The sequence below is a fragment of the Falco peregrinus genome, chromosome 12 (genome assembly GCF_023634155.1).
Source record: "Falco peregrinus isolate bFalPer1 chromosome 12, bFalPer1.pri, whole genome shotgun sequence".
Taxonomy (NCBI): Eukaryota; Metazoa; Chordata; class Aves; order Falconiformes; family Falconidae; genus Falco; species Falco peregrinus.
Window position 1 is genome coordinate 1166018 of NC_073732.1, and position 15162 is coordinate 1181179.

Genomic DNA, 15162 nt, shown 5'->3' on the forward strand with positions numbered 1-15162 from the left:
TTTTCAAGCTCTTCCCCTTCTGTGGGAGGCTCTGGCCTGAGGGACACAGGTGACAGGAGAGGGAAGAGATACCGGTCTGCCTGTCACCACTACGCACCTACACACGCTACTGGCTGGTGGAGCTGGGTTCTGCATCTGGCCTGTCTTCTCTCTCCTTGCTGACGGCCTTGTTGGGAGGTCAGGAGACGTGCATTGGTGCTGCTTTTGGAATGAGCTGTGCTTTGAGTATGACACCTGGATAAAGGCCAGGAAGTGCTGATGAGCAACTCGGTGACTCCTGTAGGTTCGATTTTTATTTTTTTTTTTGGTTGGTTGGTTGGTTTTGTTTTGGTTTGCAGTGTTTCAGCAAGCAGGGTGGGGGTAGTTCTTTGTTAACGTGTCCTCTTGGTACAACTTCATGCTTCCATGACTGTGGCTCTTTTGTTAGCAGCGCTTGGCATAACACTTTCAAAATCGACTCAAAATTTTTAAATTCTTTCTCTCTCTCTTTCTCTCTCTTTCTCTCTCTCTCAAACTTAGTGTCAATGATAAGGTAATATCTGTCTCCTGCCTTAACTGTGTTCTTATTGATGCTTTACATGCCTGGGAAGTGAGAGTGCTGCAGCTGGATAAAGTAACATGATGGAACATGCATTGCTGCTGCACCTGAAGGCTATAGGAATAGGTGACTTTTCTTGTTTTCTTGCGTGTGGTTGTTCTCTTTGGTAGTTACCTTGTGGAAAGGTTTGTTTGTCTAGGCTCCTTCTGCTGAGTGGGGTAGCATGTATCTGAAGCCTCGTTTCCCTGTCTCTGTCAGCTGTAGTACATGTATTTGATAGCCAAATTGCGTGAAATGTTGAACTCGATAGCTGCACAAATCTGTTTAGCAGGGCAGAAGCCATGGTTTGTGGATTTGTTGGGGATTTTTTGGTGGGTTTTGGTGGTTTATTTTAGTTCAGACTGTATAACGTACCACGTGTAGAACACTTGCCTTCTTGTTCTGCTTGATTAATTTTTTTTAGCTGTTACCAGTCTGGGATTCATGAAGGAAGGACTGGACAAAATACAGTTCTTCTACAGGGTAATACTTTTGCCCCTTTTCCAGAGGACAAAAAGCCTTATCTTCATTCCATGGAATTCTGCCCTGCTTAAACACCTTCAGGTTTTGTATCTATCTTGCACATTGGATTTTGTAGTATAGAGAATGTAGTGGGGGGAGGGGGAGGAGAAACCCCCCCAAGCCCCTCTCAAGTGTAGAGGAGTAGAATATATGTGTAGTAATAGAGAAGTCTTCTAGGAAGCCCACTTACTTGGGGTGCACCAATTTAACATTTTAAAATTCTGTTATCCTACAGCCGACTTTGGTTTCTGTGCTCAGATCACCCCAGAGCAGAGCAAGCGCAGCACTATGGTTGGAACTCCCTACTGGATGGCCCCCGAGGTGGTCACACGGAAAGCGTACGGCCCTAAAGTGGATATCTGGTCACTGGGCATCATGGCCATCGAGATGGTGGAAGGAGAACCCCCGTACCTCAACGAAAACCCCCTGAGGGTAAGAAGTCCAGATGTTGCTAGAACTGTTTGCGCGTGTTTACTATATGAACATTTTCAATAATTGTTCATTAATAGTGTACACGTTAAAAAGAAAATGAAACAAAAACCCCAATGAGCGTGAGTAGTGCAAGGAAATTCCTCCAAAGGGAGATAGCAGTCTTGAATTTGCAGTCAGCCCTACCCTGAATTTTTCTGTTTAGAAGATTCATACCTGCTTGTAACTAAAACATTGGACTTTGTAGTCAGTCTTCTGTGATGGTTTAGGGAAAGTAAATCCATTACATTATGAAAAATGCTGCTTGTGTCAGAATCTGGTATTTTCTTTGCCAAGGTAAGTATCTGTTGCCAAAAGATTTTGAAGGTTATTTTGCTACTAGCCAGAGTAGGTCATGACTGTCTATAATTGTGGCATTTTTACAGTTTTTCGTCTCGCTAGGGAGAGAAGTGGACTGCAGAGCCCTTTCTCATCTAGACTAAGGGATTACCGCTAGGCAGGTCAGTTTGGCATCTTTTAAAGATTTGGCTTGGTTATACGATATTCCTCGTTTTACAGGCTTTATATTTGATAGCAACTAATGGCACACCAGAGCTACAGAACCCTGAGAAACTGTCCCCAATATTCCGGGATTTCTTGAACCGATGTTTGGAGATGGATGTAGAGAAAAGAGGATCAGCCAAAGAACTGCTACAGGTGAGAGTCACCTTCTTCTCACAGCCAGACAGAGAAGCCGTGAGTAAGGTCAGCCTGTGATAAACCATAGCGTAGGCTGCACCCTTTTTTGTGTTTTCTCTGGAGTCTAGTGGGGAGGAGTTGGTAGCAACTACAGTCGTCGAAGACTGTAGTACGTACTCTGAAGTCTTTCCCTCGGTAACAAAGAACAGTGCCTTTGTTCTGCTGCTGCTAAAGCATCCAGCAGTTTACAAACTGACTGTAATAGGGACATTGAAGTGAGCAGAATGCGACTGAGAGATGTTTGAGCAGGAAACCTCTTTGTAATGAATTATTGCAAAAAGGCCTAGGCTCTTCTGGGGTGAGGAGGAGGAATGATTACTGGGCTTGAGGTGCTCTGGAGTTGTCCCTTCAGGAGCTGGGCACTGACAGCATTTGCATTGCTTTTCATACCTTGGAAAGAAAAGGGCTGGATAGGTATATGGCTTTTGCTGGCTTTTTAAACAGTCTTTCACTAATTTACTGTATTTCTCTCTTCCTGGCAGCATCCCTTCTTGAAACTGGCCAAACCTCTGTCTAGCTTGACACCACTGATCTTGGCAGCCAAAGAAGCAATGAAGAGTAACCGCTAACATTACTGCCACAGCCTTCATCCTTTTTTTGTTTGTTTGTATTTTACAAATCTTTATAATATATGACATTGTTACACCTCGGGGGGGTGGGAAGGGATTTTGGTGGGGGGGAAACGTCTGCAAAAGGGAAGAAACTGTCATCCAGAAGACACCCAAAATGAATTGTGGTGACTCTAGTGATCCCTGTCTGGGGTCCAGAAGGAACTGAGGACATTTTTTTTTTTTTTTTCCTTTTTTTTCCACACAGCCCAGAAATGCCACTTACTGTGCCCAGGGTTTTAAGGGTTTTTAATGACTTCACTGTAACAACTCCCATTCATTGTACCCTTCTGGGTACTTTCAATACTTGAATGACAGATTCAAGCTTTCAGAGAGCAGTACTAATTTTGCCTGCTGGTCTCTTTCACTCTCCTCTTCCTCCCCTTTACCTGTCTAGTTTCAAATCACTCTAGTAAGCTCCCATATGACTAGATTCACGGCAAGTGTGACAATGTGAAGGTACATCTTGCCCCTCATTTCCTTTACAGATTAGCTGTCACTGTACTGTAGAATTGATAACCCGGCTACTTAAGAAATCGTAACGTGTTGAGATGTTTTTCACTTTTTAAGATGAATATGGAGAGGGGGGAAGAGTAGTATTCAGCTGTTTCTCATATGCCTGTGTTCTGGGGACTTTTAATCAAAGGTGTGGCCTCTTTGTGGAAACTTAATGATGGATCGAGTCTTTGGATGTTGGTTTATCGATATGTAGGTAGGGGTCAGATACTTTATTTATGATCAAATGATCAGCTATAGTCAGGGCAAGAAAAAATTCCAGCTGTCTTCCTGTCTGCTCTGTATTTTTTCCCTGTTAGACTTGCTGGCCAGAAGCTTGAGGGATAACGTGCTTGGTGCGGTGGGTGGTTCAAAAACATGTATTGTATCTGTGCTCTGATTTGGGCTTTGGAAGTTATGCTGGTGCCTTTGACTTTTTTATTTTACATTTCCCTTCTTTGTATCAAATACATTTTTGTATATGTTGTATTTTTTTCCCCAAGCAAATAATGCATCAACCTATGGAGTTGTCAGTTTAAGTATCAGAGCTATTTTTTCCAGTTTTGTATGTGCTCCGTTTGTACTAATGAAATCAGAAGAACGAATAATCGGATCTGAGGACACTGAAGATACATGAGTTTTTAAATATGATTCAAAAAGAAGATTATGAACACCTGGAAATGCCAGAGCGCTGTTCTGAGAAGACGAAAGCTGAGGGGGGAGAACAGCGCTGTCAGACATTCATGGGGCTTATTTGACTGGCTCATTCAAGGTTGAGGAGACATGATGTGTCACGCTGATCCTTTCTCACTAAAGACATTGTACCAACTAGAATGGCTGAAGTCAAACATGCAATGCAAGAAAAAGTGCCTCCCTCTGAAGGACAGTGAGCAACTTGAGCAGTTGAGTTCTTGGGGTGTTACCAGGGGCAAGTGTAGAAGAGCCTGTGCTGCGGCTTCTTCTAGTGCTACAGTCTGTGCATTTCAACTTCCCCAACAGTTTAACGAAGAGCCAACTGTGGTGACAATGTGCCAAATGATTCTGTGAAAGAACAACTGTTACTTTAGTGGGATTTTACCGCGTTCCCAGTGGGGCAGGACCTGGGACAGGTAGGGTTATGGCTGCATATGGACAGAGGACCCTGAATAAAATTTTTTTTTGCACACTTTTACAAACGTTGCTGGCAGAAGATAGAAGACATTTTCAGATAATTTCAGTATTTGTATAGTGATAGAGGTAACTATGTTTTGGAGACGACTGGTAGCCAAGGTATGACAAAACCAACTTCCAGTTGAGAGCAGCTGGCCAGAACAGTGGGGGTTATTTGTGCCGATGGTGGAGGGGGAGTTGGGGCTGGGGTCTTGCAGCATCCGCTGCTGCGGCTCACTAGCTACTGGGAATTGGTGTGGTACCAACACGATGCCTTGTGCAGGGCACTACAGTAGCGCAGTACAGCTTGTATGCTACTCTTGCGTGGTAGTAAAAATTAATGTCGGGTAAATTGTTAGCTGCTCCATCACAGGAATAAATCCCTCTAGCTCTAAGTGTAAGAATAGTTACAGTTTTAAATTCAAGGAAGTGTCTCATTCCAGGCAAGGAAACCTAGATGCATTTCCCAGGCAAAATGTATTACGAGCCACGGACACTGTACACACTGTAACGGCAATGCCCCGGGTTGGGCGCGTCTGGCTCCCTGACCAAATGAAGTAGCGAGGAAGCTTGGCTGAGAAAATAGAACTGTCATACCAATGATTCCCTCTTTGTCCATTGCTGGCAGTGGACTTTGTGAAACTCCTTGTGCCGGAGTTAAACTGGGAGCTTTTCTTTCTTTCTTTCTTCTTTCTCTTTTTTTTTTCTCCTTATTTTTTTATGGCACAATCTAGGCAGTAAGATACCTTGCAATAAATTTAATTTTTTTAAATAGAAAACCAAGAAATCTTAAGTAATTTTAACTTATTAGTTCACTTTTCTTGGTGAATGAGAATGGTTTAAAACATGTTACAAAATTTGTCCGATTTAGTCTACTTTGGAGATGATTTCCAGACTTTCAGCCGTCTTGGCACACAAAACTTGGCCCAGTCCAGAGGTTACCAAAACATACCCCAGTGCCTGGCCGGGTGACCTGGAAGGTGCTTAGCTCTGAGGCTGAGACATGCCCATGCCCACCGCTCCCCCAGCAGCTTTGTTGTTGGACGGTGAGGTTCCTCTCCCCACTGCCAGAAATCGGGGTCGGAGATGGGGCTGGCAGAAGAGGAGAGCCGTGAGGAGGTTGCTGTGCCGTGCTTTTGTCTCGCAGTGTGGCGGGCATTGGTTTTCCAGTGACGTCAGCTGCATGTGTCTGCAGGAATAAAAAATGCAAGCCGTGTTTGGTTTTTTTCCCCTGATGGGAGCAGATCAGTGTCCTTAAGACTTGCTGCAGGGCTGTTCGACTCTGCTGTGTCACTAGGGCGGGCAGACAGAGACCAGCCAGAGTTTGTGTAGATGACAAGGGATTGCATCGGAAGGTGCTGGGATTCCTGTGTGTCTCACTTCCGTGTGCCAGCATGAGATCCTGAGTCAGGATCCAAGATGCGTGGGGTGGTATGAAGCGCACCATGCGTGGCGTGCTCGGCTGGGGGGGTGTGCAGCTGGGCATCTTGTGGCAGAGACGCAAGTGTGCAGGGAACGTGTGACTCCTGGGCTTTGCTTGTTGGTGTAGAATAAACCGGGCTCCTCATTAAAGCAACCGTGGCGCTGGGAACGTGCACTTTGACCTGCCTTAGGTGTTAATGAGACTAATTGTAGGCTTCATCCTGGCTCTCCAGTGCAGGGAGGTGCAAAAGTGTAGCTGGAGCAGATGGGAGAGGCTGGGTCCCTTGGTCGGAGGGGTGGTGGGTGGGCTGGGGAGGAGGCAAGAGGGTTGTTGAGGGTCTCCAGCTGGGGTTAAATAATTAAATGTCTCTGGTCTGTTCTTCCCTCTGTTCCTCACGCTGTCAATGGAGATGGAAGTAGGTGCAAGCTTTCTTTTTATTTTTTTAACTGTCTTCAGATTTTAATGTTGCCTTTTGTGTAATTTAATCCCATTATGTTATTTAATTGTTACTGCAATATTAACTACTGTATTTGTTGACTTTGTTTAATAACTGTTCTTTCAGGGCTAGAAATAAACTTTTAAAAAACATTTGGGGTTTTTTCCCCCCGTTCCCCATCATGAGTTTATACCTTCTAAGACAAGACTAGCTGAAAAGAGTACATGTTTAGATGTCTTAATGAGATTAACAGAATGTATTTGTTTGTAATTAAGCTTATGAATGCTTTAATTACGATGGATATAATTTTATGCTATACTAGCCTGCCCTGTTTCTTTATAAATTTTTACTGCTCATCGGTGCCTGTACCAGCCTCGTGGTAGCTGCAGGCTTTCCTTGCTGCCACGCGCTGCTGGTGGGCGGCTGTGCCTCCTGCAGAGCTCCAGGTCACCGACGGGAGGAGAGCAGCTCTGAAACACCCTTCTCACCCAACGGGGAAGCAAGGATCCTCACCTTTCTTGCGAAGGGAGTAGAGCAAAGACCAGCCTAGTTCATCACGGTCACATCTTCCACCACCCGTTCGCTGTACGGTAGCCTTTTGGTAGTGCCTGGGGTGGGACTGATGGGCCAGTAAACTGCCATCGTGGCAATGTGATGATGTTCCGGTAACTGTTCCAAACAAGACTGCTCTATTGCACTGTGAATATCATCCAGCATTCTACATACAAACGTGTGTCTGCACAGGCTACGTGGGGAATGACCTGTCCCGATGCCCACTCCAAAGGCATGGCTCTTGGCTCTGCCCTGCCTCCGCTCATCAGCGCTGGACCAGCAGAGCCGAAGGGTCAAGGATGTAGCTCGCCTGGGACTTGGGACGAGACTGCTGGTGCCCGCTGGCTGGCTGCAGAGAGTCGCTTGTGTTTGTCATTGCAACAGTAAAAATGCTGTGGCGTGCTGGCGTGGCAGTCTAGCTACAGGAACGGACGTCTAAATGAATTTACTCTGGGGTTGAGAGCGGTTCAGTTAAGATCCGGGTCAAGTTTCCGTCTTGGTTGCGAATGTCGAGGACTCACCATGTCGTGCATTTCCCGTGTGTTATTGGGAAATTCTCTTCCCCTTTCTTGCATGTTGTACAAGCTTTGCTCATACCACTGACAAGGGAAATGAAGAAACCACTCGTCTTCAGAAGCCTTTCCAACCAGACATGAGAATGTTGTTTTGCACAAAGCACTGTCTCTTCAGGTTAATGAATTTGTTGTAGTATCTTTTGTCTTTATATATAATTGACCCTTTATGCATTTAAACTGATGTTCTCTAACACTGCATTTAAGTGATTTTGCATTTAATTTATGGGGGGGGGGGGTTGGTGGGGAAGTTGACAAGAGGAGGAAGAAGGCGCTTAGCGGAACTCCGTAGTTAGCTAGGTGTTGGTACTTGTGCTGCTGGAAGGAGAGCAGGGGTTTGGCTGAATATGGCTTGCACAAGTTGAAAGTTGCTAGTCTTTGCTTGATAAATCCTACTAAGTCGTGTGTAAACTTGCTCATCCCTTGCGTATACTTGGCCTAGACTAGAACCAAGAGCAGCTCCATCTTTTTGGATCTGTTTATTCAAGATTGGGCATTAAAACGTACTCAAGATAGTTAAGTCGGGGGCAACGATTTCTCCCTTTCGGGCCTGCTGTTTGCTTGCATGAGTTTACTGCAGAGCTGAGCACAATTATTTGGACTTCGCCAGCAACGCGCTGGTTAAAAACAGGATGGCTGAAAACTGAGCATCCTTATTTCTAATTAGTGTTTTCACAGCGGTGCCTGAAGAAAAGCATTGGGTTTCAGCACAGTTCATGGCTTGTGTGCAAGCACAGCAGTGGTCTGCAAACGCCTGCTCCCAGTTGGTTTGTTTCCCTATTTTTATAACTTGTATTTTGCTGTGAAGATTGTTTTTAATAAAAATAGCCATCTTCAGTCAGAGAGGTATGTGAAAGTGTGCTGAGCTCAGCGAAATTATTGATGTTGCCCTCCAGATGCATGGAGGAAGCAGGTTCTTCTGAGAGCTTTTTTCCCTACTTTGAACTCCAGCCTTAAGAAGGATTTTTTTTTTTTTTTTCCCTTGAGCGGGGGAAATACAAGTGAGAACAATGAGTTTCTGACTAATGTCTCTACCTGCAGTCTTGTTATGAGGGAAGTGGGCAGTGCCGATGCAGCTTTTCACGCTCGCTCCCTTACTGCAATGGTGATGCTGCTTTTTCCCCGTTCTGTTTGTCGGTCGGGGTCTGCAGGGGGAATATCTTCCAGCACAGCGTAATGTCATTTCAGATCCCATTTACCGATTGACCTGATTATTGAAACTGTGTGTAGAGGCTGATTTGATTTTTTTTTTTTTTTTAATTTTTCTCTTTAATGGGATTTTCCCACTGGGAAGTTAATGATTGCTCATTCTCTTCAGGACACTGAAAGGCCACCAGACTTCTGCTTTGGAGAAGATGTATTGAGTCAGTAGAGGAGAATGGGGCTGGAATAGCAGACAGTATGTCTCAGTGCACAGATATGTCTCAATGCACAGACTCCAATTTCTGGTGTTTTCTGAAGGGCTTGTGAATGATGAATCTGGCTTGGTGTAACTGCACATCAGTGGAGAAGATGCTGATGTGACCCAGGGCATCTCCCCAGGCTGCTCGGGGGGTGGGGGGGGTGGGGAGGGGACAACAGATAGATGCTCTTTTCCCATACTGGGTATAGAGTGACCTTTCTAGGGACAGATGTCTCCCTTGAGTTCAAGGTTTACAGAGCCAGGGATAACCCATTTTTGTTATTTTTTCCTCATAGCGAATGCTTGTTGTAAGGATTCAGGTCTTTTCACAAAGCACAATTGAGGCTGGTGCTGGGTTTCTGCTGCCTTGTGCAGCAGCTGGTGACCGGTGGCTGCTCCTGGGAAGCTCTCAGCCCACCTCCCTGCCCAGTAAAACTCACCTTAAATAACCTTACAGCTGTACTGGGCGCTGGCTAGTACCTCCTGTGGGTGAAAATAGCACGGTGGGGGGCAGCCGGGGAGGTTTGCTCAGCTTTTGTTACCCTTGGGTGGCTTAGGAGAGTAATGCATGTTTTACTTAACTGGAGATGCCACCTTGCTCCTATCCCATGGCTTAAAAAAAAGAGAAAAAAGCAAAAAACCCAAAACATTTAAAATACCTGCATTTTAAGCAGCCCTGAAAGCAAATTTGGTTTAGAAGACAACCCAGTATTTCAGCCACAGGAAAGTGGTTTTCAGTGGGAGTATCTGACTTTTTAGTCTTGTTTCCAGAAGAGCAGCCGTGCGAAGCTGCATGGGCTCATGGAGGTGTTTTGCCGTTGCAGGGGGTGAAGGTTTGCTCCAACACGGAATGCCCAGCGCGCCCTGCCTGCCACCAGCGCTGCCACCAGCTGCTTTGGCCTCTGCCACTGGTGTTATTTAATCCCATAATTATCCTCGTAAGCAACAGCTTGCAGTTCCTCTCTCCAGCTGGTGTTAAGCGTCCCACAATTACAGGATGTGCCGTGGGCATAATTACAGGCGATGGATGGGAAACCGGTTTTAAAGATCTCTGAACATTTACTTCCGAAGGCCCAATTCAAACACTTGAAAAGAAGGGAAAAGTCGGTTCCTGCAGGAAGGAAGAGATGCTGGATTTTTTCCCGTTTTACCATGGGTGTCACAGTGTTTTCCCTGTCACAGCTGTGTTGGGAGGAAGGGGATGCGAATGCACTCGCTCCTTGGGCATTGATGTGTGGCAGCTTTCCCCTGTTAAGAGTAACTAGAAATATTGGCGTCAGGGACGTTTGTTATCCCCATTTTTTGCTGATCTGTATGAACCCTGCTCAGCGGCTGAGGTGTTCTCCAGAGGGAAGCTCTGGAGATGCTCTCCAGAGGGGAGCTGGAAGAAGGCTCTGGTCTGCTCGGTTCAGCTGCTTATGGGAGCGGTCGAGCCGTGGCGTGGGGGCAGCCGTGGTGTTCCTCTGTGCAAACTGCCCGTCTGTCTCCTGCGTCCCGTGAGCCAGTGGTTCTCTTCCAAGGATCCAGGGGCATCAGCCCAATGCAAATCCCCAAACGGCTTTGTTTCTGAAGATAAAACTGAAATAATTTCTCTGCTTTTGAGAAACACAGAAGTAGGGGAGACACAAACTAATTGGATTGTGATGTTAGGTGGTTTTTTTAGTGGTGTGTTCTGCAGTGCCATATAGCTTGATCTGACCAGCACTTTGATGCTACCAGAAGTGAATTTTCATGAGGCCAAAAATACTAATTTTATGAGTCTCTTAAAGCATGTGTCATCTTCCTTTATTTGGGCAAGGTTGGTTGCTCATTTGAGGCGAAAGATGCACACATAGCCTGTCTTCTGGAGAGGGAAACGGGTTAAAAATGGTAAAATCATGCTGTGTTTTGAGGCAGGTCAACCAAAGCCAGGGCAGTTCTGGTGGGAAGGAGGGGAGGGCTTGGACAATGGGCTGTTTGCAGCGTGGTTCCTCTCCTCACTCACATTTCCAAAGACTTCCAAAGCAAGTGCTGCTTGTGGCGATCGCTGGGGGTGTGGTACCTTCCTAAAGCCGCCCTCGGGTGGGCACTAGGTGATAGAAATGACTGTGGGAACGAAGTCGAAAGGAGGGAGAGTGTTGCAGGAGGAGATGCTGAGGCTGGCTGTGACCTTTCCAGACATCTCCAAAAGGCCCTGCTGAACCAGTGTGTTTCTGTTCCGCTGCAGCAAGGACCGTAAGAGGCTGAGCATCTCCGGTGCCTTCCAAGTGTACGCTCCGGGTTCTCACGGGCCGCTCTGCATTGCCGTAGCCGGCTTGAGCTGTATTAAATGTCTCATCCCTGGCTCAAGTGTGCTTCAAACCTCTCTCCTGGCAATGTCTTCTATAAATGACTGGAGAGGGATAAAATAGCATTAATAAAAGCTGTTGGCTCCTTGCATGTGGTGGGGTGATGAAGGGAGCCTGTGTCACCCACCTGTGCAAGGGTGCAGGACCAGGCTTTGCCCCGGGCATGGTGTACCCAGCGTGGTGGTCCCAGTGCCCGGCAGCTGTTTCACAGTTTGTCCCATCACTTGTTCCCATGGCAGCGGAGCCGGTGATGAAGGAAATGCCGTTCTCCCTGTAGGGAGAGGAATTGTGGGCTCAGGGTAGGGTAACTGCTGCCGTGGAGCAGGGAAGTGACCCAGAAGACACATGAAGAATTGTTTATGCTCTGTTAACCATGAGTTCCCGATAATGCAGCATTATCCACCCCATCCCACCCTTCCTGCCATGGCCTGTGCTGCTCCTGCATTTCCCATCACTCCCTGTCCCCTTTCTTCCCGCAGACCCCGGCCATGTGGGATCCTGGGGGTCCCCAGTGACCTGCCGGAGCTGGTGCAGAGCCTGCGACTGCTGGAGCAAACACGGTGTATTTTGCCACTTGTAGTTGCTGATGGCTCTGTTGTGTATTCGGAGGTGTAACCTGATGTGTATAGGTGTTTAGATGGTGTGGGTTTCACAAGTTTGGTAGCGACAACACCATGGGGTGGTTTTGGTGGAGCTGGGAAAGATCCTGTCCCTGATATGTGTGTTACCAGCAGGAGGAGTTGAAATGTCACTGTCACTAAAATGCCACCTGCAGACCAGCGGCACGTGCAATTAGTGCTACCAACAAACGAGGCGAGGTCTTCATCAAGACGAGGATAGGAAGCAGTAAGCAAGCTGGGCTTTCAGACTGGCTGAAGAGGGACTTCGCTGTGGCTGAAGGTGGCCCTGCCCCGGAGAAACATGGGCTCCTTGCCCAGGCTGCTGGCTTTCTGAGGGTCCCCTGCCTCCCAGGCTTGGGGACTGGGGCAGTAGGTCGAGATTTTTGGTGCAAAGCAGAAAAAAAATGAAGGTTTTTGCTGCTTCTGGAAGACCTGAGCAGCTCCGGGGAGCTACTGCGGGTTCTTGGATGTGACTGCTGGGAGCTGGAGGCTCAGCGACCGCGTGCTGAGATAACGCCGGGACCTGCGTGCTGGGACAAACACCTTGCTGGCGGATCCAGGTGGGTGAGCGCATCAGTGCCCCGTGGCAGCAGGCCTGGCCCTGCAAAGGAGGAGGCAGCACGTGCGGTGTTTCCCAAGCCTGCCGGGCTGCGCCACGTTTGCTTGCACACAGCCCTATAAAGGGGAGGCGCAGAGGCTCTCGCTGCTCCTTCCTGGGGTTTGGTCCAGTCTCTTCCCCAGCGCAGCCTTTGCTATGGCTGGCCTGAATGTCTCCATTGCTTTTTTTTTCCTGGTGGCTGGGGTGTGCCAGGCGCTCAGGCAGCTTTCCAAGAGGCTTCTGTCTCCTGGAGCGTATGGCTGCCTTGCCAGAGAACTTGCTGGCTCGTTACAGTTGTGCGCGAGCTGCCTTGAGCTGAAGATGCTGATGGAGATCGGCCCGTGGGGTGGTGGCTTTGGCCCGGATGTGGTCCTGACCCTGCTCTTCCTCCTCTTCGCTGTTCATGGTGTCTCTTTCGATGGAGCATCCGCCAACCCGACCGTGTCTCTCCAGGAGTTCCTGCTCCTCGAGTCCAGCCTCGCAGCAACGGCCACCAAGCTGCTGGCCCAGGGCGCGGGCACGGGGGCGGGCTGGGCTGTCACCAAGCTCTACTGGTCCTGGGAGCTGACACATTTCCACCTCATCCAGAACCTGATAGCGTCAGAGTGCAGCTCCTCTATCCACACGTCTCTGCACCACGCTGCCTTTGTGGAAGGCATCTGCTCTTTCTTTTTCCACCTTGTCCTTCTCAAGTTGCGGCAGAGTCACCCGATGTACCAGGTCCCTGTGCTGGCAGCGACTGTCACCTTCCTGACCTACACAGGTGAGCAGCACTTGCCTTTCTTTTTCTAAGCCATTTAGAAAAATACCTAATTTGGGGGGGAGTAACGGTCCCTTTTTCATCTTCCAGGACTTCATAGGTAATGATTACAAAGCCATTTATTTTCCAGTTATTTTGGAGAATAGTCATTTGAGGATGAAGACAGCAGTTCAGGATATCTAGGCAGCAGGTGAAATGTCAGCACGTGGGAAGCCATCGCTTGCCCCAAAACTGGGACCGCTCCTTGAACGTCTCCTAACGCAACCCCTTGGTCCCACACCGAGCTCTTCTGCTTCCTGCAAAGCTCCGGGCGGCAAGGGGGGGATTCCCCCACCTGCTGCCGTGCGCGGGCCAAGGGATGCAGCTGCCGATGCAGCAGAGACGCCGCTGGCGGCAGGAGGGGCGGCAGGAGGACCCAGCTTTATCGGCCTTTCAAAGGGTGCAAGTGAGACTGATGACCACGCTTCTCCTCCCATGCAGCCGGACCGTTCACGGGGGCCTTCTTCAACCCTGCCCTGGCCACAGCCACCACTTTCCACTGCTCGGGGAGCAGCTTCTGGGACTACGTCCGGGTGTACTGGCTGGGGCCCCTCGCAGGTAGGGGCTGCCCGGGGGTACCGGCGGGCGGGGGCTGGGGGCAATGGGCAGGGCAGAAATGCCGGGCGGAGCACAGACCTCCTGGGAAGGGGCTGAACTTGGGCCTCGCCAGTGGCAAGGGTCCTTTTCTGTCCTGCTTCCCTGTCACTTGAGTCAACTCTTTGCTGTCTGGTTTTTTTGATTCAGTTTCTACGCGGGGCGTAGGCAAAACTCTCTACGAGGCCAAAGTTTGGGGGGGCGGGGGGGTGAAGCAAAGGTGTTTTAGGGCAGCGATAGGCTGAGCTGTGCTGTTGAGGTTGTGCACAGCCTCAGGGTGACCGCGGGGAGCTGGGTACGTGCTGCTCTGGACGCAGGGAGTGGGGACAGGAGGCTGCTGGCGTGGTTTATGACCCTCTTGGGCCAAAACACACCTTGCTTATTACATTACAGACACAATGGTTAAACCCTCTTTGAAGTAATATAACAAGGGTCTTTAGGTGTCGGTGAGGACTTTGGTGGTGCTGGAGCTACTTCTCAGTCGTGATGGAGGTTGTGGCAAGGACCTGAAAATCACTGCTGAGCCATGGGGAGCTGCTGGATGCAGCATGCGGAAGGGGTCGGTGCTTTCGTTGCAGGGATGCTCGCTGCCCTCTTCCTGTACCAAGGCAACATCCCACGACTCTTCCAGAAAAACCTCCTTTACAGTCAGAAGAGCAAATACAAGATACCCAAGGCAAGGATGGCAGCGCACACAGAGGGTGACGAGCCGCAGCGCAAGAGAAAAGGGGAGAAGAGCAACTCTGAGCCTCGTGCCTGAGCCATGAGCCTGAGCTGAGGAGGCCCCCGCAGCCCCTCTCCTGGGTTTCCCGGCACAGAGGATTTTGCTGCTCGTCCCACCCAGCATCTGTCCTGCCTGTTCAGTCCCAGCTGCAGGGTGAGATTATTTTTTTTAAGCATTGCAAAGGAATCAGCCAATCTGACCTTGCAGGATGTCTGAATCCCTGCGCTCCTTAGGGGATAGCTTTGGAAGTCTCCCTGGAGAGCCCTAAATGTTTCAAGCCTGCATCGCTAGCTTGGGGCAGGGGCGGGGGGGAACCTAACACTTTGGCCTAAATTGGTGGTTGTCTTATATTACCAGGAGCTTACAGAAAGTCAGGACCGTGGCATGGGTAGGCTTGAGCAACTCCCAGGGTATTGCGCGATGCAACGCTTGAAACACCTTGGCTGGGTCTCCTGCAGCCATAAAACCAAAGCATAAATCAGAAACCACCTTGGAAACTTAGGGTGAGGAGGAAGCAGGCTTTGATCTTTCAAGGTACTAAATGTATGTTGGTCAAAAATTGGTGTTCTTTGAGTTAAACTAAGCTCCTTGAATTGC

The 15162-nt window shown here is 48.6% G+C and overlaps 2 protein-coding genes across 7 annotated transcripts in view; both read left to right on the plus strand.

Moving 5' to 3' along the window:
- Positions 1 to 7702, plus strand: part of PAK2 (p21 (RAC1) activated kinase 2) — a 47791-nt gene extending 40089 nt beyond the window's left edge. For all 6 annotated transcript variants that reach the window (XM_055816882.1, XM_055816883.1, XM_055816884.1 and 3 more), the window contains 3 exons: positions 1335 to 1531; positions 2087 to 2224; positions 2749 to 7702. In XM_055816882.1, coding sequence (XP_055672857.1) covers positions 1335 to 1531; positions 2087 to 2224; positions 2749 to 2835 — 422 coding nt within the window. In that variant the 3' untranslated portion in view covers positions 2836 to 7702. The remainder of the gene's footprint in view (positions 1 to 1334; positions 1532 to 2086; positions 2225 to 2748) is intronic.
- A 4736-nt stretch (positions 7703 to 12438) lies between these two features.
- Positions 12439 to 14749, plus strand: LOC101910773 (aquaporin-12-like). The gene is made up of 3 exons (XM_005241563.3): positions 12439 to 13211; positions 13689 to 13805; positions 14420 to 14749. The coding sequence occupies exons 1-3, from the start codon at positions 12605 to 12607 to the stop codon at positions 14599 to 14601; spliced, it is 906 nt and encodes a 301-aa protein (XP_005241620.1). The 5' UTR covers positions 12439 to 12604; the 3' UTR covers positions 14602 to 14749.
- Positions 14750 to 15162: the final 413 nt, after the last annotated feature.

What these genes read in the sequence shown, in the direction of transcription:
- LOC101910773 (XM_005241563.3), top strand. Translation starts at nt 12,605, where the DNA reads ATGGCTGGCCTGAATGTCTCCATTGCTTTTTTTTTCCTGGTGGCTGGG. An exon ending in CACCTTCCTGACCTACACAG is followed by an intron (nt 13,212 to 13,688) that starts GTGAGCAGCACT and finishes CCTCCCATGCAG; the next exon opens with CCGGACCGTTCACGGGGGCC. An exon ending in CTGGCTGGGGCCCCTCGCAG is followed by an intron (nt 13,806 to 14,419) that starts GTAGGGGCTGCC and finishes CTTTCGTTGCAG; the next exon opens with GGATGCTCGCTGCCCTCTTC.